The sequence below is a fragment of the Carcharhinus amblyrhynchos genome, chromosome 15, assembly GCF_965287045.1.
Source record: "Carcharhinus amblyrhynchos chromosome 15, sCarAmb.v2.hapA, whole genome shotgun sequence".
NCBI lineage: Eukaryota > Metazoa > Chordata > Chondrichthyes > Carcharhiniformes > Carcharhinidae > Carcharhinus > Carcharhinus amblyrhynchos.
This window is the reverse complement of record NC_137338.1, coordinates 14,198,386-14,222,255: the sequence shown is the minus strand read 5'-3', so window position 1 is coordinate 14,222,255 and position 23,870 is coordinate 14,198,386. Positions and strand designations below refer to the sequence as shown.

The 23,870-nt window shown below is 42.2% G+C and overlaps 1 protein-coding gene across 9 annotated transcripts in view; it reads right to left on the bottom strand.

Annotated features, from left to right (window-relative positions):
- The window catches only part of stxbp5l (syntaxin binding protein 5L), a 454,881-nt gene that overhangs the window by 98,786 nt on the left and 332,225 nt on the right, over positions 1 to 23,870 (bottom strand). For all 9 annotated transcript variants that reach the window (XM_080203426.1, XM_080203432.1, XM_080203427.1 and 6 more), the window contains one exon: positions 18,550 to 18,615. In XM_080203426.1, coding sequence (XP_080059552.1) covers positions 18,550 to 18,615 — 66 coding nt within the window. The remainder of the gene's footprint in view (positions 1 to 18,549; positions 18,616 to 23,870) is intronic.

Below are 23,870 nucleotides of genomic sequence, written 5' to 3'. Positions count from 1 at the left end.
AATTAATTTAGTTACTCCATACAGGTCTCATTCTAAAATGTTACATACCTGATTCTGACATAAATAAAAGGATAGTTTGAGAGTGAGGGTAGCATTTCCAGAATTCACCAGATCTCTCATTGTGACTTTTGCAAAGATTGGCAGAAAACCCAGAGAACTTGGGGAAATAAATAATGATGTCTTGAGGAGCGTACATATTGAGGTGCTGGAAGTCTTAAAGCGCATCAAGGTAGATAAATCCCCGTGACCTGATGAAGTATATCCCAGGATGGGTCCCCTAGCCGAGATATTTGAATCATCGATAGTCACGGGTGAGGTGCCTGAAGACTGAAGAGTGGCAAATGTTGTGCCTTTGTTTAAAAAGGGCTGCAAGAAAAAGCCTGGGAACTACAGGCCAGTGAACCTCACATCTGTGGTGGATAAACTGTTGGAAAGTATTTTGAGACAGGATTTACAGGCATTTAGAGGTACAAGTACCGATTAGGGACAGTCAGCTTTGTGAGTGGAAAGTCATGTCTCACAAATTTAATTGAGTTTTTTGAAGGAGTAACAAAGAAGGTAGATGAAAGCAGTGCAGTTGATGTTGTCTACATGGACTTTAGCAAGGCCTTTGACAAGGTACCGCATGGTAGGTTGTTGCATAAAGTTAAATCTCATGGGGTCCAGGATGAAGTATCTAAATGGATACAAAATTGGCTTCTTCACAGAAGCCAGAGGTGGTTGCAGAGAGTTGTTTTTCAAACTGGAGGCCTGTGACCAGCAGTGTGCTTCAGGGATCAGTGCTGGGCCCGCTGTTATTTGTCATTTATGTTAATGATTTGGATGAGGATATAGGGGGCATCGTTAGTAACTTTGCAGATGACACCAAGATTGGTGGCATAGTGGACAGTGAAGAAAGTTATCTCCAATTGCTACGGGATCTTAATCAATTGGGCTAGTGGGCTGACAAATGGCAGATGGAGTTTAACTTAGACAAATGCGAGGTGATGCACTTTGGTAGATTGAACTAGGGCAGAACTTATTCAGTTAACGGTAGGGCATTGGGGAGAGTTATAGAACAAAGGGATCTAGAAGTACATGTTCATAGCTCCTTGAAAGTGGAGTCACAGATGGACAGAGTGGTGAAGAAGGCATTTGGCATATTTGGTTTCATCGGTCAGAACATTGAATACAGGAGTTGGGATGTCTTGTTGAAGTTGTATTAGATATTGGTAAGGCCACATTTGGAATACTGTGTGCAATTCTGGTCACCGTATTATAGAAAGGATATTATTAAACTAGAAAGAGTGCAGAAAAGATTTACTAGGATGCTACCGGGACTTCATGGACTGAGTTATAAAGAGAGGCTAAATAGACTGGGACTTTTCTCTCTGGACCGTAGGAGACCGAAGGTGATCTTATAGAGGTCTATCAATTAATGAGGGACATAGACAAAGTAGATATTCAATATCTTTTCCCAAAGGTAGGGGAGTCTAAAACTAGAGAGCATAGGTTTAAGGTGAGAGGGGAGACATACAAAAGTGTTCAGAGGGGCAGTTTTTTTCACACAGAGGGTGGTGAGAGTCTGGAATAAGCTGCAGAGATAGTAGTAGAGGCGGGTACAATTTTATCTTTTAAAAAGCATTTAGGTAGTTACATGGGTACGATGGGTATAGAGAGATATGGGCCAAATGAGGGCAATTGGGGTTAGCTTAGGGGTTTCAAAAAAAAGGGCGGGATGGGCAAGTTGGGCCTGTTTCCATGCTGTAAACCTCTATGACTCTAAGTGGCAGTAGCGGCCAAATTACACAATTTCTCCACAAATTCATGATTGAAGAAGAGATCCTTTAGGAGTTTTAGATGATGAACACCTGTCACACTGCTTTGTGCCACTATAATTTGTAAAGTTGATAGATAATTGTTTTTTCAATATATTTAGAGGATGTGAACATGCCAGGAAGATCAATATTTACTGCCCTTGAGAAGATGATAGTGAGCCGTCTTCTTAAAATAGTTGCAGTCCGTGTGGTGAAGGCACATCCACAGTTCTGTTAGGTAGAGTTCCAGGATTTTCGACTCTGCAATTTCCAACTCAGGATTGTGGCATTAGCTTGCACCTACTGCCCTGCTCATTCTAGATGATGGAGGTCAAGGTTAGGGAGGTGAAGTCAAGGATCTTGGTGTTACAGTGCATCTTGTAGACACAAGCCATTATGTTATGATAGTGGAGGTTTTAAATTTTCAAGTTAGTGTCTGGGTCTGATCTGTTCCTGGAACCACAGTTACATATGGCTAATCGAATTAAATTTCTGATCAATGTTGCCAAGGATGTTGACAGTGTGGGATTCATTAATGGTAAAGCCATTCAATGCCAAGAGGAGGAAGTCAGACTCTGCCTTATTGGAGATGGTCATTTTCTGGCACTTTTATGGTGGGAATTTTATTTGCCATCTATCAGACCAAGCCTGGGTGTAATGCACGTTTTTCTTCAGGTGGGCACTGAACTCAGGAATTGCAAATTGAACTGACCTCTTCGTAATCATTAATAAACATTCACACTTCTGATTTTATGATGAAAGGAAAGCAGTGGCATAGTGGTAATGTCACCTTGCGAGTAATTCAGAGGCCCAGGCTAACACTCAGAACACATGTGCACATACCGGCACAGCATTTTGTGGAATTTAAATTCAATTAATAAAGTTAGTTGTGGTAGTAATAACCAGGAAATTTTTGTCACTTGTCTAAAAACCCCATCTGGTTCATAGTGCTCTTTAGGGAAGGGGTTCTATCGTTCTTACCTGGTCTGGTCTGACTCCAGATACACAGCAATATGGTCGATTCTTAAGTATCCTCTGAAATGAACTAGCAAGCCACTCAGTTGTACTAAACCACCACAAAGCCTTAAAAAAAAGGAATGAAAATGGGGCAACGATCTTGTGTCAATCTAGGCACCAGAAAAGACAACGGCAAACTCAGCCCTCTTGACTCTGCAAAATCCTCCTTACTATTGCAGAAAATGCAGATGCATGGGATTGAGGGTGATTTAGCAGTTTGGATCAGGAATTGGCTAGCTGATAGAAGACAGAGGGTGGTAGTTGATGGGAAATATTCAACCTGGAGTGCAGTTACAAGTGGTGTACCTCAAGGATCTGTTTTGGGGCCACTGCTGTTTGTCATTTTTATAAATGACCTAGATGAGGGTGTAGAAGGATGGATTAGTAAATTTGCTGACGACACCAAAGTCAGAGGAGTTGTAGACAGGGAGGATGGATGTTACAGTTTGCAGAGGGACATAGATAAGCTGCAGAGCTGGTCCGAGAGGTGGCAGATGGAGTTTAATATGGAAAAGTGTGAGTTTATTCACTTTGGTAAGAATAACAAGAGTACAGAATATAGGGCTAATGGAAGGACTCTTAGTAGTGTTGACGAGCAGAGAGATCTCGGGGTACATGTGCATAGCTCCCTGAAAGATGGCACCCAGGTTAATAAGGTTGTTAAGAAGGCGTACGGTGTGTTAGCTTTTATGGGTAGAGGGATTGAATTTCGGAGCTGTGAGGTCATGTTACAATTGTACAAAACTCTGGTGTGGCCGCACTTGTATTGTGTACAGTTCTGGTCGCCGCATTATGAGAAAGATGTGGAGGCATTGGAAAGGGTGCAGAGGAGGTTTACTAGGATGTTGCCTGGTATGGTGGGAAGGTCTTATGAGGAAAGGCTGAGGGACTTGAGGTTATTTTCATTGGAGAGAAGAAGGTTACGAGGTGACCTGATTGAGGCATACAAGATGATCAAAGGATTGGATAGGGTGGACAGTGTGAGCCTTTTACCTCGGATGGTGATGGCTAACACAAGGGGGCATAGCTTTAAATTAAGGGGTGGTAATTATAGGACGGATGTCAGAGGTAGGTTCTTTACTCAGAGGGTAGTAAGGTAGTGGAATGCCCCGCCTGCAGCAGTTGTGGACTCGCCAATTTTAAGGGCGTTCAAATGGTCTGTGGATAGGCATATGGATAACTTTGGAATAGTTTAGGTTAGAGGGTCATTAGATTGGTTCCACTGGTCGGTGCAACATCGAGGGCCAAAGGGCCTGTACTGCGCTGTAATGTTCTATGTTCTACTACTATCTGGGGCACGTGCCAAAATTGATCGTGCTGTTCCTTGGACTAGTCAAGCAGCAGCCTGACATGGTCACTGCATCATATCTTACAATGTCCTAGATACCACCATCACAGGGTACATCCTGTCCCACTGCGAATAGAGACCCACCAGAGGTGGTAAACAGTGGTGGATAGTCAGGACAGAGTTGCCCTGGGGGGGTACATCATTGATCTGGATCCATGACATCTCATGTTATCAGGTATAACATGGACAAGGAAACTTCCTGCTGGTTACCACCTATCCTCCCCTGCCGTCCCTCCCTTAGCTGATTAATCAGTACTCCTCCAAGTTGAACAGCATGTAGGAGAAGCACTGAGGATGTCAAGAGTACAGAACATACTTGGGGTGCATGACTTCAACGTCCATCAACAATAGTAGTTCAGGAGCATCTTGCTGGCCGAATTCCAAAGGACATACCTGCTAGACTGGATCCGCAGAAGACGGTGAGGCAATCAAGAAGAGGGAAAAGCTTACTTGACTTCATCCTCACCAATCTACCTGTTGGAGATGCATCTTTCCATGATAGCCCCATCTTCATATTGAGGATAAATGAGATAGATTTTGTACAGAACTAGCAATTCAAAACTGTGCATCCATGAGACACTGTGAGTCATCAGCACAGGATTGATTATACCCACAGTATGTAACCTCATGGCCCAGAAAATCCCCCACTCTACCATTATCATTAAACCAAGGTTCAACCCTGCTTTAAGGAAGTGTGCAGGAGGGCATGCCAGGGACAGCACAGGATATAACTAAAAATGAAGTATCAACCTGATGAAGCTATAAAACAGGACTACTTGCATACCAAAATAGTGAAAGCAGCATGCTGTAGACAGAGCTAAGTGATCCCACAAACAATGGATCAGATCCAAGCTCTGCAGTCCTACCACATCCTGTCCTGAATAGTTATGGACAACTAAATAACTAACTGCTGGAGGAGGCTCTGCAAATATCACCATCTCCAATGATGGGAGAGTCCAGCTCTTGACATAAAGTCAGAATTTGACTAAGTGAAGTCAATGGGAGTCATTTGTTGAAGTCACACCGAGCACAAAGAAAGATGGTTGTGGTTGTTGGAAGTCAATCCTTTCTGTCCCAGCATATTACTGGCAGGGTTTCTTCAGGGTATTGTCATTGGCCCAATCATCTTCAGCAGTTTCATCAATAACCTGCCCTCCACCTGAGATCAGAAGTGGAGATGTTCACTGCACAGATGTTCAGCACCATGCACGATTCCGCACGTACTGATGCAGTCCATGTTTATGTGGACAACATTCAAGCTTGGGTTGATTAAGTGGCAATTAACATTCATGTCATACAAATGCCAAGCAATGACCACCTCTAACAAGAGAGAATCAGACCATCTCCCCATGGCATTCAATAGCATTATCATTGTTGAATCCCCTACTATTCACATGCTGGAGGTTACCATTGACCAGAAACTGAACTGGACCAGCCAAAAATCTGTGGCTACAAGGACATGTCAGAAACTGAAAATTCTGTGCAGAGTAACTCATCTCCAGATTCTTGAAAGCCTGCCCACCATATACAAGGCATAATTCAGGAGCACTGCTGCCTCCCAGCACCACAGATCTGGGTTTGATTCTTGGCTTGGATCACTATGCAGAGTTTGCACTTCTCCCTGTGTCTGTGTGGATTTCCTCCAGGTGCTCTGGTTTCCTCCCACAGTCCAAAAGACGCGCTGGTTAGGTATACTGGCCGTGCTAAATTCTCCTTCTGTGTACCTGAACAGGCACCAGAGTGTGGTAATGAGGGGATTTTCACAGTAACTTAATTATAGTGTTAATGTAAGCCTACTTGTGACACAAATAAATAAACTTAAGGCGTGTGATGAAATACTCTCCACATGTCTGGGTGATTGCAACTCCACCAACATTCAAGAATCTCAACAGCATCCAGGACAAAGCAGCTTGCTGGCATCCATCCACCACCTTTAACGTTCATATCCTCCACCACCAATGTACAGTGACAGAAGTTAGTACCATCTCGAAGATGCAGTGCAGCAACTCACCAAGGATCCTTCAACAGCACCTTCCAAGCCCACAATCTCTATCACCTATAAAGATATAGGCAGCAGATGCATGAGAATACCACTACCTGCACATTCCCCTCCACATTACACATCATCTTAACATGGAACAATATCGCCATTCTTTCAATATCACTGGGTCAAAATCCTGGAATTCCTTTCCTAACACCACAAGGGACCATAAATGAAGAAATAACTGATGCATGTAAAAATGGTATAGCAATTATCATGGGGGATTTTAATCTACATGTCAATTGGTCAAACCAGGTTGGTCAAGGCAGCCTCGGAGAGGAGCTCATAGAATGCATCCACGATAGTTTCCTCAAACAGTATGTAATGGAACCTATGAGAGAGCAAGCTATCCTAGGTCTAGTCCTGTGTAATGACACAGGAATAATTAATGACCTCACATTTAGGGATCCTCTCAGAAGGAGCAATCGCAATGTGGTTGAACTTAAAAACAGATGGAGGGTGAGAATATAAAATCCAATACCAGTGTCTTGTGCTTAAACAAAGGAGTCTACAATGGGATGAGGGAGGAGTTGGCTAAGGTAGACTGGGAGCAAAAAAAATTATGGTGAGACAATTGAGGACCTTTAAAGTGCTCAGCAAATGTACATACCTGTGAAAAGGAAGGACTGTAGGAAAAGGGATAATCAGCCATGGATATCTAAGGAAATAAAGGAGAGTATCAAACTGAAAAAAATGCATACAGAGTGGCAAAGATTAGTGGGAAAGTAGAAGATTGGGAAATCTTTAAAGGTCGATAGAAAATCACAAAAAAGGTAGCAAGGAAAGTAAGATAGATGAGAGTAAAATAGCTCAGAATATAAAGACAGATAGCAAAGGTTTCTGTAAATATATAAAATGAAAAAGAGTGGCTAAGTTAAACATTGGTCCTTTAGAGGATGAAAAAGGGACTTAATAATGGAAAATGAGGAAATGGTCGAGGCATTGAACAGGTGTTTTGTGACAGTCTTCATAGTGGAAAACACAAATAACATGCCAAAAATTGATGATAAGGAGGCTATAGCAGGTGAAGATCTAGAAATGATCATTATTCTTTAGCAGAATACATAAGATGAAATCCTGGCTGAAAAAAATGGTGTGAGGGGGGAGGGTTTCAGATTCCTAGGACATTGTGACCGGTTCTGGGGGAGTGGGACCTGTATAAATTGGATGGGCCACACCTACGCAGGATTAAAACTGATGTCCTTAGGGTGGTACTTGCTAGAATGGGTGGGGGGCAGTTTAAACTAATATGGCAGGGGGATGGGAACCTTTGCAAGGATTCAGAGCAGGGGGAAAAAAGAACAAGAGGAAAAGACAGTGAGGAGAATAAGGAAAGTGATAGGCAGAGAAATCAAGGACCAGAGTCAGATAAGGACCGAGTAAAAAATAGCAGGAAAGGGAAAAAAATTGTTTAAAATGCCCACCTTAAGGTTTTGTCCTTGAATATTTGGAGCATTTGAAACAAAATGGATGAACTAGTTGCACAGATAGATTTAAAGAGATATGATATAGTTGGCATTTCAGAAACATTGCACCAGAGCGTGGTGAATGCGTGGAATTCACTACCACAGAATGTAGCTGAGGCCAAAATGTTGTCTGATTTCAAGAATAAATTAGATATAGCTCCTGGGGGTAAAGGGATCAAGGGATATGGGAGAAAGGAGGGGGATCAGGATATTGAATTTGATGATCAGTCGTGATCAAGATGAATGGAGGAGCAGCCTCGAAGGGCTGAAATGCCTAATCTTGCTTCCAGTTCCTTTGTTTCTATTATCACGAAAGAGGTAGCATTGGGCAAGCTAATGCAGCTAAATGTAGACAAATCTCCTCACCCTGATGGAATGCATTTCAGAGTACTGAAAGAGATGGCGGGGGAAATAGCAAATGTGCTCGTGGTAATTTACCAAAATTCACTGGACTATGGGCGATTCTGGCAGATTGGAAAACAGCAAATGTGACGTCAATGTTAATAAAAGGAGGTACACAAAAGATGGGTAACTACAGGCCAGTTAGCTTAATTTATGTAGTAGGGCAAATGCTTGAATCTATCATCAAGGAAGAAATAGCGAGACATCTGGATAGAAATTGTCCCATTAGGCAGATGCAGCATGGGTTCATAAATGCCAGGTCATGTTTAACTAACTTACTGGAATTCTTTGAGGACGTTATGAATGTGGTGGACAATGGGAAACTGATGGATCTGTGTATCTGGATTTCCAGAAGGCACTCGACAAGGTGCTGCACAAAATACTGCTGCATAAGATGAAGGTGCATGGCATTATGGGTAATGCATTAGCATGGATAGAGGATTGGTAAAATTGGGGATAAATGTGTATTTTTCTGGTTGGCAATCAGTGGCTAGTGATGTGCCTCAGGGATCAGTGTTGTTTACAATTTACACAGATGATTTGGAGTTAGAGGCTAAGTGTAGAGTGTCAAAGTTTGCAGATGACACTAAGATGAGTGGTAGGGCAAAGTCTGCAAAGGGATATAGATAGTTTAAGTGAATGGAGAAGGATCTGGCAGTTGAAGTACAATGTTGGTAAATGTGAGGTCATCCATTTTGGCAGGAATAACAGCAAAATGGACTATTATTTAAATGATAAACAATTGCAGCATGCTGCCAAGCAGAGGAACCTGGGTGTCCTTGTGCATGAATCACAAAAAGTTCGTTTGCAGGTATAGCAGGTAATTAAGACAACAAATGGAATTTTGTACTTCATAGCTAGAGGGATGGAGTTTGAAAACTGGGAGGTTATGTTGCAGTGAAAAAGGTGCTGGTGAGGCCACATCTGAAGTACTGTGTATACTTTTGGTCTCCTTACATGAAAAAGGATGTATTGGCACTGGAGGGGGTGCAGAGGAGGTTCACCATGTTGATACTGGAGTTGAGAGGGTTGGCTTATGGGGAGTGACTGAGTAGATTGGGACTACATTCATTGGAATTTAGGAGAATGAAGGGGGATCTTATAGAAACATATAACATGATGAAGGGAATAGATACGATAGAAGCAGGAAGATTGTTTCCAATTGTGGGTAAAAATAGAACTGGGGGGGGCATAGCCTCAAAGTAAGAGGGAGCAGATTTAGGACCAAGTTGAGGAGGAACTTCTTCAAAGGGTTGTGAATCTATGGAATTCCTTGCCAATGAAGTAGTTGAGGCTACCTTGTTAAATGTTTTTAAGGCAAGGATAGATAAATTTTTGAACAATAAAGGAAATAAAGGGTTATGGTGAACAGGCGGGTAAGTGGAGCTGAGTCCACAGAAAGATCTGCCATGTTCTTACTGAATTTCAGAACAGGCTCAAAGGGCCATATGGCCTACTCCTGCTCCTAGTTCTTATGTTCTTATTACGAGTGTACCTATATCACATAGACTGCAGTTCAAGAAAGCAGCTTACCACCTTCTCAAAGGTAATTAGAGATAGGCAATACAAATACTGATTTAGCTAGTGATATCCACATCCTGTGACAGAATTTTAAAGAAATGAACGGAAGATCACTGGGCTATGGACATTGTCATGGGACTGCGATGACTCTCAAGAGTCACAGCTATTTATCTCTTTATTAGGCAGTGAAGAGTTTCCTGATGATTCCAATTGAGTTCAATTTTCCTTAGGCTTTTTGACACTGCACTTGGTCAATTGCTGCTTTGAAGTCAACGGCAACTACTCTCACTTCTCCTCTGGGATTTAACTTTTTACCCATATTTGGGCCCAAAATTGTAAGTTCTGGAACTGAGTGATCTAGGCAAAAGTAAAACTGGACATCAAATAGGAGGGAGTTAGTGCATCAGCTTGATAGGACTATCAACTATACCTTCCATAATTTTCCACATGTTTGAGAATAGTCTGATGGGTCAGTAACTAGCAGGATCAGTGTGCCCTATTTGTAGACAGGGGAGCAGTTTTCCACTTTGTTGTGTAGATGCCGGTGCTGTACATGAAGTGGAACAGCTCAGCTAGAGGTTCAACCAGTTTTGGAACACAAGCTTCAATATCCCAGTTGTTTTCATGGCCTAAAGCCTTTGTTGTATTCAACTGTTTCCTCACATTATGTGGAGTGAACTAAATTGGCTAAAGCCTGTGATTGTCAGGCCATAGGAGGGGGTGCAAATGGATCATCCATTTGGCACTTCTGGCTAAAACAATTCTAAATATGTCAAATAGCATTTGTTTTATACAGTCACAAACAGGGCTCTGCCATCATTGTGGATTCCGTTAATTATTTGTCCACCATCATTTACCATTGTTGAAGGATTGCAGCCCAATGCTGCATTCTTGCTGATTGATTGGCGGAATACCCTGGTTTTCTTTAAAAAGACCCAAGAATGGTTTGTGGTCTGTAACAATGGTAAAATGCCTCTGAAACACATACTGGTGGAACTTGTTAACCCCATATACCATTGGCTAGCCTTCTTTTTCAAACTGAAAGTAACCTTTTTCGGTCTCTTAAAGGGTTCTCGAGATGTACCCTATAGGTTATTCAGACCTGTCGTGCATCTTATAGGATAATATTGCACCAATGCCATATGGAAAGATATCACAGGTGAACATCAATTCCTTAGGTCGAAATGCAGCAAAAAGTTCAGAGACTGTAACAGTTGCTTTACTCCATTAAAAGCTTCTCACTGAGGCATCTTCCAAAACCAACATTGGTGTTTCTTTAGCAATATGTGCAAGGAGGCCAATAATGCTGACAAATTTGGTAGAAAATAATAATTCACTATTTTCAAGAATGACTTGAGCTCAGGTGTGTTTCTGAGCGCTCGTGCTTCCTTTATCTTCCAAGGGGTGTAATCCTTGTGCATCCACGCAATACACCAGATAGACTTAAAAAATACATTTCTCCTTTGTGAGATGAACTCCAACCTCTTGAAATCTCTTTAACACCTCCTCTAAGTTAGTTAGGTGTCACCTACTGTGATCCTGTTATCAAAACATCATCCAAGTATACAACAACTCATGGCCGTCCTTGCAATAGACTTTACATTGTTCTCTGGAAAATAATACATGCTGATTTCACATCAAAGAGTAGGCGCATATACTGAAACAAACCTTTGTATATGTTTATTGTTACATAATTTTGGGAAGCATCTAACTCAAGTTGGTGATATACATGACTCTTATCCAGCTTTGAATAAGACTGACCTTTGTTCAGCTTTCCATACAAGTCTTCAGTCTTCGGGATTGGATATTTATCTAACTTGGCAGCCTGATTACTGTTAATCTGTGGAGTCCACAGATACTCATGGTTTTGTTAGGCTTTATCATGGGGACCATTGGTGTTAGCAATTCTGCGAATTGAACTGGCTAGATAATTTCCCATTCTTCCAATCTCTTCAATTCCATGTCTAATTTTTCTTGCAAGGCAAGTAGTACTGGTCTTTTTCAAAAAAAAACAAAATTGTTCCTCTGGATCCACATCGATCTTTCCCTGGTGGCTATTTACTTTACCCAACTTGTTGCAAAAAGCATACTCATACCTCTTTATCATCTCAGGCAATCTCCCTTCCTGTACTTGGAAGGTCTACATCCAGTTTAACTTGATTATCTTGAATCAATCATGGCCCAAAAGATATGACCTTCAGCCTGACACTATTGTTATTAGGAGCTGAGCAGACTGTTGCTGATAACTTACAGGGACCATGGTAGTACCCTTTATCTTGATAGCTTCTCCTTTGCAATTGTTAGGTACTCCTCAATTTCAATGGCTGGATTCCTTCTTGTAAGTATCAAAATGTGTGCTCTCTTATCATCGTGGCAGAAGCTTTCATAGCAATGCCCATCTTTAAGGCCTACCATTTACTTAAAACATTACAGTGACGGGGCTACCTTGCCTGCTTTTATATTGAACAAGGAATGAATGTTTAAATCCACACTACTGGTCTCTTCTATATTATACACTTGTGATGTATTACTAACTCTTTGCTGGACAGACTTGACTTGCTTTACATTGGTGCTTTAAGTGACCTTTCCAGTGGCAGAAAAAACAATCAGTCTCTTTATATCTGCTGACTTCATGATAGTGATTACCCCCACACCAGTAATTCTCTATTTCATTCCTCGGCAAATGATTGGCTCTTTTAAATCTTCTTGCTCTATTCATGGATGCATTTGTTTCCTGTTTTAAAATTACATTTTCTTTTTGCATGCCACTGCTGACTGCAGTTTCCCGCTCTAACTGATGAACTGCATCATGTTGTGTGCTCTGAAGCTCCTGTGCGCCCTTCGCAGCACGCTCCATTGTCAGCGCTATCTTCAATGCCTTCTTAAAGTTTACGTCTGCCGTTGCTAATAGCTTCCTTTGGATGGCCTCATTGTTGCGCCTGAAAACTGAAAAGCCCTGCAGCATATCATTGAGAGTGGCTCTGAAAATGTAAATTGTATGTTCCCCCAAGGGCTCTCCCAAGTTGAGTTAAACTTAAATTGCTGCAATATTATTAACAGCTTCAGGTGGTAGTGTGTTTTTAATCAATTCAACTATCTCAACAAATGACTTGGAGTTGGACGCACTTGAGGATGTATTAAATTGTAGACCTGGGTCTCACATGTGCCCGAAGGATTATCTTCTCTCTTTTGTTGGCCTGAAAATAATAGCCCAAACATTTAATCTATTATGTCCAATCCTCCATTGAAGCATCAGAAGGGCCTGTCTGTCCCAATTTTGATTCGATTTGATTTATTATTGTCACATATACTACAGTGAAAGGTATTGTTTCTTGCATGCTATACAGACAAAGCATACCGTACATAGGAAAGGAGAGTGCAGAATGTTGTGTTACAGTCATAGATAGAGAGCATAGAACACTACATCACAAACAGGCCCTTCGGCCCACAAGTTGTGCCGATCATATCCAAACCTACCAGGCCCATCTATAACTCTCAATCCCATTAAATCCCACGTACTCATCCAGAAGTCTCTTAAAAGACCCCAGCGAGTTCGCCTGTACCACCACCGACCGCAGCCGATTCCACTCACTCACCACCCTCAGTGAAAAACTTACCCCTGACATCTCCTCTGTACCTGCTCCACAGCACTTAAACCTGTGTCCTCTCGTAGCAACCATTTCAGCCCTGGGAAATAGCCTCCGAGAATCCACCCTATCTATACCTCTCAACATTTTATAAACCTCTATCAGGTCGCCTCTCAATCTTCGTCTCTCCAGGGAGAAGAGACCTAGCTACCTTAACCTATCTTCATAAGGTATGTGTCCCAATCCAGGCAACATCCTTGTAAATCTCCTCTGCACCCTCTCAATAGCTTCCACATCCTTCTTGTAGTGAGGCGTCCAGAACTGCGCACAGTAGTCCAAGTGGGATCTGACAAGGGTCGTATAAAGTTGCAGCATTACCTCCCGACTCCTAAACTCAATCCCTCGATTAATGAAGGCTAGCACACTATTGGCCTTCTTGACCACATCCTCCACTTGCGAGGCCGATTTAAGAGTCCTGTGGACCCGGACCCCAAGGTCCTTCTGCTCCTCAACACTGTTAAGAGTCCTACCCTTGATATTATACTCCTTCAACCCACTGGACCTGCCAAAATGGATCACTACACATTTATCCGCATTGAAGTCCATCTGCCACTTCTCTTCCCAGTCTTGCATCCTATCTATGTCTTGCTGCAACTTCTGACATCCCTCCAGAAACCACCAACCTTCGTGTCGTCAGCAAACTTATTAACCCACCCCTCCACTTTCTCATCCAGGTCATTTATGAAAATGACAAACAGCAAGGGTCCTTGAACAGATCCCTGGGGCACTCCACTGGTGACCGACCTCTATGCAGAAAAAGAGCCATCCACAACCACTCTCTCTTCTGCAGGCAAGCCAGTTCTGGATCCACAAGGCAACAGCCCCTTGGATCCCATGCCCTCTCACCTTCTCAAGAAGTCTTGCATGGGTGACCTTATCAAACACCTTGCTGAAGTCCATGTAAACAACATCCACCGCTCTTCCTTCGTCAATGTGTTCAGTCACATTTTCAAAAAACTCAACTAGGCTTGTAAGGCACGACCTGCCCTTGACAAAACCGTGCTGACTATTTCTATCTTAATGCGAGGTAGGTCCATTCAAACATCTGATGGCAGCAGGGAAAAAGCTTTTTGAATCGGCTGGTATGTGACCTCAGACTTTTGCACCTTTTTCCCGACAGGAGAAGGTGCAAGTGAGTATGTCTGGGGCGCATGAGATCCTTGATTATGCTGGCTGCTTTTCTGAAACAGCGGGAAGTGTAGACAGTGTCAATGGATGGCAGACTGGTTTTGAGTGATAGACTGGACTTTGTTCACGGCCCTTTGTAATTTATTGTGGTCATGGACAGAGCAGGAGCCATATCAAGCTGTGCTACAACCGAAAAAATAGTGACAAATCTGTAAACACTCTCCTATTTCTCAACTTGAACTGAAATTCATCTTGACTTTATCTTGACATTTTTAAAAATTCTCATTGCCAATGAAATAATTCCTTCTCACCATCTAGGTAAATAACAACTGTAATGTTTATTTACATATAACTGTAATACTGAGGCTTGCAGCCTCCTGGCTGCCACTCTGCTTGCATGAAGATTCTGGAACAGAAACCCAAGCTCACCATGGTAATTTCCCACCTTGCTCCTCGATTGGTTCTCCTGGTCATATGATCTTTACTCTGCAGATGGATTCTTAAAGAGATAATTATCACAAAGATAAACAGACACCCTTCTAACTCATGCAAATTTGTTCAACATCTTGCTGCAGTGCATCCATGTTTTCAAAGCAACAATTCTGGCATTGACCTCCACCATTACATGTCCCCAGTCCCTCCTGAGCATCTGATCTGCAAAGAGTGGATGTCTTCTTTTGCACCTCCTCTATCAAAGCCTCCAACGCATTGTCTGGAAACCTTGGTGCACACTTTCTTGTATGCTTCATCATTGCTCAAACTATCACAGCAAATATTAAATTTTCAATGACCCCCTCCCCAATTACTTGGAGCTGAATGCACCTTCCTTTAAAAGCTGTAGACTGCCTAACTACTGCTGACCACCCACTTTATGGGACCCCCTGATGTTGCAAGCAGCCATTGAATTGTATAGGCAGAACTAACCTCATGAGGGATCCTGGAAAGCAGCAAATAGCAGCAATTTACTGTGCTGCCTGCAACAGAATGAATGGGTGCTAGTTATTCACATACTTCAATCACCACAACCATATATGAAAGTTAGCTGATTTCTTTCCCGCTGTTTGAAAGACAATTTGACTAATTTTAATTTATTCAACATTAAATGTTTTCTATTCCTTGTTAGCATAATCTGTAACTCTGACTGAATGGCTAATGTTATCAGTCTTTTTCCTCTGACACAACTAACCACACTATCTTTATACATTGTCTCTCCTCTGTTGTGTTACTCAGTTTCAGTGGCCTTATAAGGTTCTACCACCACAAGTCTGATTGCACTTATAGAACTTCTATCAATATACAGGACTTCTCAGGTACTGAAGCTGTTCAAGTCCAAATTGAGCAAGAGTTGGACAATTTTCAGGCTTGGATTGATAGTGGTAAATGATAAGTAGTAAGTAACATTCATGCTATACAAGTGCCAGGGGATGGTCATCTTCAATAAGAGAGAATTTAACCATTTCACCTTGACATTCAGTGGCATTTTCATTGATCAGAAACTGAACTGGACATATAAATACTGTGGCTACAAGAGGTCAGAGGTTGGGAATTTTGTGGTGAGTAACTCACCTTCTGATTTCCAAGAGTCAGTCCACCATCTACTAATGGAATACGCTTCCCTCACCTGGATGAGTGCAGCTCCAACAACACTCAAGAAGCCGGACACCATTCAGGACAAAGCAGCTCACTTGATTGGTATATTCTCCATATACCACCTTTTAATATTCACTCCTTTCACCATTAACGTCTAGTGTGTACCATCTAAAAAATGCACAGCATTAACTCACTTTGACAGCACTATCCATACTTGTGACCTCTACCATCTAGAAGGACAAGGGCCACAGATACACGGCAACATCATTACCTGCAAGTTCCATACAAGCGATACACCATCTTAACATGGAAATATATCATTGTTCCTTCACTGTTGCTGGGTCAAAATCATGGAACATCACTGTGGGTGTATCTATGTCACATGGACTATAGTTGTTCAAAAAGACAGCTCACCACCATCTTCTCAAGGGCAATTATGAATGGACAATAAATGCTGGTCGAGCCAGTGATACCCATATCCTACGAACAAATAAATAGATGGCTTATCTACCCATTCTGTACCATCACCTTGATGGCTCCCAAGGAAATATCCTTAGTCCGCTTGCCTGTCTTACCTATATGCTGCTCTTTGTTGACATCAACCTGTTTACATATGTACATTTGTAATTGGCCAGATTGACCTTTCCACCGTTCACTCAAATCCACAACCATCTCTGTGCTGTTAGACTACTTGTCACTTGTCTGACATCAAGTCATAGAGAAGTCACAATATTCTCCGATGGGAAACAAAATGGGTGGAGTCTGAGTTTTCAACTTCCAACATAAACTGAGCAATATTATACAGTAATTGTTTACATGTGGTCTAACCAACTATGCAATCCACTAACAAAAGGTTTGGACATCTCTCCTGTAAAGGGTTTTTCACAAAAGCATTGAAACAGTGGCTGGTCCTAAAGTACAATAATAACTGTCCAGTATCACTTCAACAGTATTAACGCAGCCCAAAAATTCAAATTTGCAATATATATAAGACGACTTCGAGCATACCCATCTGGTGGAAACCTGGCAAGTGGTAGATAGTTAAGGTTGGTGTGGTGATTTACTTACTGACTTCCTGCACCGATCTTGTTGTCTTCAAGCTTGATCAGTTCTTCTGAGCAGCTGTAATGAGGCTCATTTTAAGCCAGTCAGAACATTCTTTAAACATTAGATCGACATTCTAGGAGATTACTGGGTTAATGTGGATTGAGTAGAGATGATGTTCTGGCATTTCAGTTCAGAGAAGGAGAAACGAAGAGGTGCCAGCATGAGAGTAGTACAACAGGGTAACTTTTTGAAAAACTTGCGTATAGAGCTTCACTAGCCTTGGGCTTTCCCTTCCTTTCTGCGACATCTGGTCAAAATCTCTCACTGCGACTTACCTTGTTGACAACAACTTTACCTTTTGTACTGATTGCCATCCAGAATTTCACTTCTGCCCATCAGCCAGCTGCCACTTTTCAGCTATTGTGGGAAGGCACTTAACTGACAGTATGCAATTGCGTTCTGGTATTTAAATGCGAATTTTGCCGTACAGCTCATTAACACTAAAATTAACTTATTTAATCAAAACAAGTTGTCTGTTTGTGATGGATTGTTACAGTGTAGAAGGAGCCCATTTGGCTTCTCATGATCTTCACCTATTGCCATTCCTTTATCTTCTCCCATAAGTCTGCACATTTTCCCCTTTCAGATAGCAGTCGAATTCCTTTTTGAATGTTTCAATTGAATCTTCCTGCATTACATCCTCAGGTTGTACATTCCAGACCTTAACCACTCACTACATGAAAAAGATTATTTCTCATGTCATAGAATCATAGAATCCCTACAGTGCAGAAGGAGGCAATCTGGCCAATCGGGTTTGCATAGACTGTCCGGCAGAGCATTTTTCCACCCCCACCCGCCCCCTCTTAAGGGCACTAAAGGACAATTTAGCATGGTTAATCCGCCTAACCTGCATATCTTTGGATTGTGGGAGGAAACTCACACAGACATGGTGGGAATGTGCAAACTCCACAGAGTCAGACACCCAAGGTTATAATAAAACCACTGTGCCACCATACTGCTCCTTTGCTTTTGTTACCAATTATTTTAGATCACTGCCCTCTTGTTCTCGATACTTTCACTAGTTCGATTTAGACTTTCATTTGATCTTGTGACCACATAGTTTGGCCCTGACAGAAATAGACATTATAGAGGCTTCTGTGGGTTTGTATAAGGACAGCATCAGGTCAGGTGACTATTATATATGCTGGACAAATTTCCTCTTCATGATGGAAAGATTATTTAATAACTAGCTGATCCATTGATGCCTGTTTTGTGCCCTGCTGAAGTTTGATTCTACCATACAGAAAAAGTTAATTCTATGGAGTGTGTTAGCTATAATAGTAAGCTTTGTGCAAATTTCTCAAAGAACATTTTTTTAAATCGAGATATTACATCATTCTTCATTTCTAATGCAGGCTGTACAGGGAGCTGTCATTGAGAGACATTTAATACTTACTGTAAGATATAGACAATACCTTGTATGAAATAACAATGCTGGGCCTAAGGCAACTACAAACAATGGTGGATAGAAACCGTTTACTTTTACCTGATGTGGGAGATTTGCAGCGTTCAATTTCCAGTGATACAGGGCTATCTGCAAGTTCAGTCAAACCTAAAAACAGGAATAAATAATTATCATGCTATTGGATATGATCAAAACATAACACTTTTAAATCCAATTACCAATTCTGATAAATGATTGGAAGATTCTGAAACAATAATTCCAAAAGAATAAGATACTATTGATAAGGTTGTGCGCTGTTATAAATACTAACTACACAGTAGTCAAGTTTTCAAAACTTGTTTACATTGCCTTATCACTTTAATTTTAACAGGAAACAAATTATTTTTTCAATAAATTGTCTGCCTCCAGCGTAATTGAGATAAATGGAGGCTTAATGCTTTTGGTTTCTCTGAAACCATAGGCAGGATTTGATTTTTTAGGATGATTTACTTCTATGAGAACTAGAATAGTCATCGACATAATGTATTGGCAATACTGAGTTCTTTATTTCAGCAACAAAATACTTGAATTAGAGGCTGTCAGAGAAACTTTCTGGCTCGTTGCCCAGAAAATGAACAGAATTTGAAGTGCAGATTATCCACTTTCTTTGCAAATAATAGTTTGAAACCATTTCTACCACCAAGATGCTGACACCCTAAACAAGTGACTTTTATAAAATCAGTTACACATAATTTTAATAGGTGTTTGTTGCATTGGTTCTGATAAATTCCGGGAGAGACGTAGGGAAATCTAATGGCTCTGAGGTCCCCAGTGTAAGACTGGTTTAACCTGAGCGTCCATCCGAAAATGCTGTTAGGGTTGCAAGGTCATTTGTTCCCACAACTGATGCCCAACCTTGCTCCTCTGCTCCAGCCCCCTCCTAGATGGTGAACCACGATGAGGGCCTTACTCGCTGTCCTGCCCTGCCTGATCTCCATCCTTTGGCTCCTCCTTGTCCTCGTCCTCCACATTCATGTGGTCCCCCTCCCCCACAGGGGCATCCGTGTGGTCCTTCTCCAGCATGTCTCCCTGCTGCTCCTGGTCATGGAGTGCAAAACAGGCTAGTTTAACCTAAGCGCTCATCCAAAAATACCATTACAGTTATTGGAACCAATGCAACAAACACCTGTTAAAACACGATGATGCAGAAGACCCTCTAGGAATTGTACTGGAGGGCTCCCCCAGACTGGTCCAGGCAGGAGAACCACATCTTTGAAAGCCTCATGCGCCGCTTGATGACTGACCAGATGTCAGCATGTGCCTCACTGAAGAGGGTCTCCACCTTAGTCTCAAGCCTCCTTAATGGCATCATTAGCCCTGACCACAGTGGTTAGCCCTTAGCCCTCACAAACCATCCCAGGGTGGTTCTCAAAGACTGTAGGGCCATTCCAGCTGCAAAGGATGTAGCTATCGTGCACATCCTTCTGATACTGTGCATACACGTGCATGATGATCAGCAAGTGGTCACACACTATCTGAACATTCAGCGAGTGGAATTCCTTCCTGTGATGAAGGGCACTTCCTGATTCCACGTGGCCCGCAGGGTGACGCGAGTTCTCTCTATAAACCCCTGGACATGGGGCATCCTGGTGATGGTGGCAAAGCTTGCAGTCTAAGCTTCCTTTTAGGCCTGTTCCACATGAAATGTACATAGTTGGCTACTCAGGCATACAGGGCATCTGAGACCTCATGGATGTACTTGTGTGCAGATGACGGCAATTCCACAGAAGTCCCTGCTTGAGCCTTGGAAGGACCCGGACGCATAAAAGTTTAGGGCCACCATTACCTTTATGGCTACCGTGAGTGAGGGGTCCTCCTGCTCTATGAGATGTCAAGTCAGTGAGGGCGTGGCACAGATACCAAAGTATCTCTCTATCAGTGGCCCCCTGACCTCCTGCTGCAGCCTTGAGCTTGGGCTGGCTTTGTTCGTCAGTCTCCATGGCAGCTACTTGTATCATTATCAGTTCCACTGGCTGAATTCCAAAATCCATTTTTGCTCTTGAGTTGAGGGGACAGAAGGTTATCCCGTAAACCCATGTCCCCATGATCCTGGACACTGCCAAACAGGCACTATTCCCAGTGCCAGGCCCCTCATGATCACCAATAACCTCTCACACAGCTGTAGCTTCCCTTTACATGATGAGGCATGATACAATCTGCACCCCCAGTGCAGGTGCAAAGGGAAACCATGTAATTATAGACTGGCTCACCTAATAACTGTTGTTAAGGAATTACTAGAGTCTATAATTAAGGACAATGTGACTGAAAACATTGAAAACTGTCAAGGGCAGGTTATGTGTAATGAACTCGATGGAATCTTTTGAAGGGATGACTAATGTAGTGGACAGGGGAACTAATATCTTTGGGTGTTATTTATGCGGACTTCCAGAAGGCATTTTACAAAGTTCCTTATAATAGATAGTTAGCAGAAGCTCGTGGGACTGAAGGCAAATTATCGACCTGGCTAGGAAATTGGTTGAATGGTCAAAGAGGCAGTGTAGGGATAACAAATAAGTTAAATTGTCAGGTTATGATTAGTCGTGCCCTGCAAGGATCTGTGGTGGGGCCTCAATTATTTATCATTTTATTAATGGCTTAGGTGATGGGATAGAAAGCCATCTGTCAATTATGATAATGAGACAATCAAACTTAATTTACGCAAATACTTTAGTCACTTTTGTGTGTAAAACATCATTACATGTGGTAAAGGTCACCATTTCAAATAGAATTTGGTTTGTTAGCATAAAATTATAACGATCACATTAAACATCAATCCCTCCAATAGGCATTTCTACACAGGCAGAATATGCACCACAGTTTCCGGGTGCTATGGGTTAGAAAGTTGTGTTTAAGGCATGATATGATTGAATATCTCCACATGTCTGGATGAGTGAAGCTCCAATACCAGTCAAGAAGCTTTGACATCATGCAGGACAAAACAGCTAACTGAATGGCACCCCACTCAGTACTTTAAACATCCACTCCCTTTACCATTGACTACAGTGGCAGCAGTGTGTACCATCTACAAGTTGAACAGCAACAATCCATCAACAGCATTTTCCAAACCTACAGCCTTTAATACCTAGAAGGACAAGGGCGGCAGATGAATGGGGATACCACCATCTATAAATTCCCCTCCAAACTACATATCATTCTGATTTGGAAGTATATTGTCATTCCTTCACTGCTGATGGATAAAAATCCTGGAATTCCTTGTGTTTGTACACCACAGCTACAGTTCAAGAAGGCTGCTCATCACCATCTTCTCAAGGATAATTAAGGATAAGCAATAAATGCTAGCCTAGCCAGCAATGGCCACATCACACGAAAGAATAAAAGGAGTAAGAAGCTGTGCAACATTTATACAGATACAAACATTTATACAGATACAAAACTATATAATTTAAGCTTCTATCATAGAATCTACAGAGCAGAAGGAGGCCACCTGCCCATCAAGCCCACATCGACAACAATTCCATCCAGATTCCATCCCTGCACTCCACACACCCACCCTGCAATTCCCTTGACATTAACGGGCAACCTATCATGGCCAATCAACCTAACTTACACATCTTTGGACTGTGGGAAGAAACTGGAGTGCCTGGAGGTAACCCACGCAGACACAGGGAGAAAGTGCAAACTCCACACAGTCACTTGAGGCTGGAATTGAACCTAGCACGGTGAGGCAGTAGTGCTAACCACTGTGGTAATGTACTACTCATAGAAATACTACAGTGCTGAAGAGGCTGTTCAGCCCATCAAGTCCACACTAACCCTCTTACTGAGGCAGAGTATCTTACTCAGGCGCTGCCCCCTGCCCTATCCCTGTAACCCCATGTATTTACCATGGCTAATTTATCTAACCTATACATCTTGGGACATTAGTGGGCAATTTAGCATTGCCAATCCATCTAACCTGCACATCTGTGGGAGGAAACTGAAGCACCTGAAGGAAACCCATTCAGACACAGGGAGAATGAGCAAACTCCACACAGACAGTGACTTGAGGCTGGAACTGAACACAGGTCCCTGGCGCTGAGCGTTCTAACTCAAAAATTCATGGTATGATAACATAGCAGTTATATTGTGGGACTAGGAATCCAGAGATCTGTAATAATAATAATATGGAGATGAGAGTTCAAATCTCGCCATGGTAACTCAGACATTTGAATCAGTTGATTAAATAGCCTGGAATAGAAAACTAATAGTGGTAATGCTGACAATGAAGCTTTCATGGGATTTAATGGGATTGGGAGTTACAGATAGTTCTATGGCCTGGTAGGTATGGATATGATCTGCGCAACTTGTGGGCCAAAGAGCCTGTTGTGCTGTAGTGTTCTATGTTCTATGTTCAATTGACACAAAAGCCCAGCTGGTTTATACTGTTTTGCTCAAGGGAAGGGCAGCTGTTATCTTTACCTGATCTGGACTATAATGAGACCCTGGAGTCACTCAGTTATATCAAACCACTACAATAAAATTAAAACCAAATGGATCATCTAAGTACTGAAATAAACAACAGATTTGGACATGACAAATTACACCCAACCCAAACCACCTTCATTAACAGCTGGGGAATTGGGTCAAAATTGGGTAGCTATCCCACGGATTGGTCAAGTAACATAGTCATACATACAGAATGACACCATCATCCTCTATCACTCACTATTTTTCAGTATACCCAGACCCACAGACCTACCAGAGGTGCTAGCACAGTCAGAAGGGGAGTGGCCCTGGAGTCTTGAACATTGTAGTCTCATAGTATCAGGTCAAACATGGACAACATACTGCCTGCTTGAGTACCTGCTATCAGCATCCCACAGCTGATGATAACTCCTCTATTGAACATCACTTGGAAGTAGTACAGAGGGCTGCAAGAGCATAGAATGTATTCTGAATGGGGAAATCTATTTTCATCACCAAGCAGGTCTCAGTAGTACCATCAGTGGCTAAAAGCTATCCTGAAGGACATAGCTGGTAGAGTAGACTTACAACAGATGATAAGAAAGTCAGTGAGAGAGAAAAGCTTGATGTCATCCTCACCAAACTAACTGTCATAGATACCTCTAGATTACTGGTAAGAATGATCACTGCACAATGGAGATGAAGTTCTGCTTACGTATTGAGGACACCTCCATCATGTTGTGTGGCAATGTTACCATGCCAAATAGATTCAAAACAGGGCATCCAGGAGGTGCTGCAGACTACCAGCTGCATCAGAATTGTACCCTACCACTATGTGTCACCTCATTGCCTAGAATATCCCTCACTCCAACATTACCAATCAATTAAACAAGTAACTGAAAGAAGAGCAGTCATAGAATTTGTAGTGCAATCCAGTCCATTGTCAGTGCCAGCCTGGT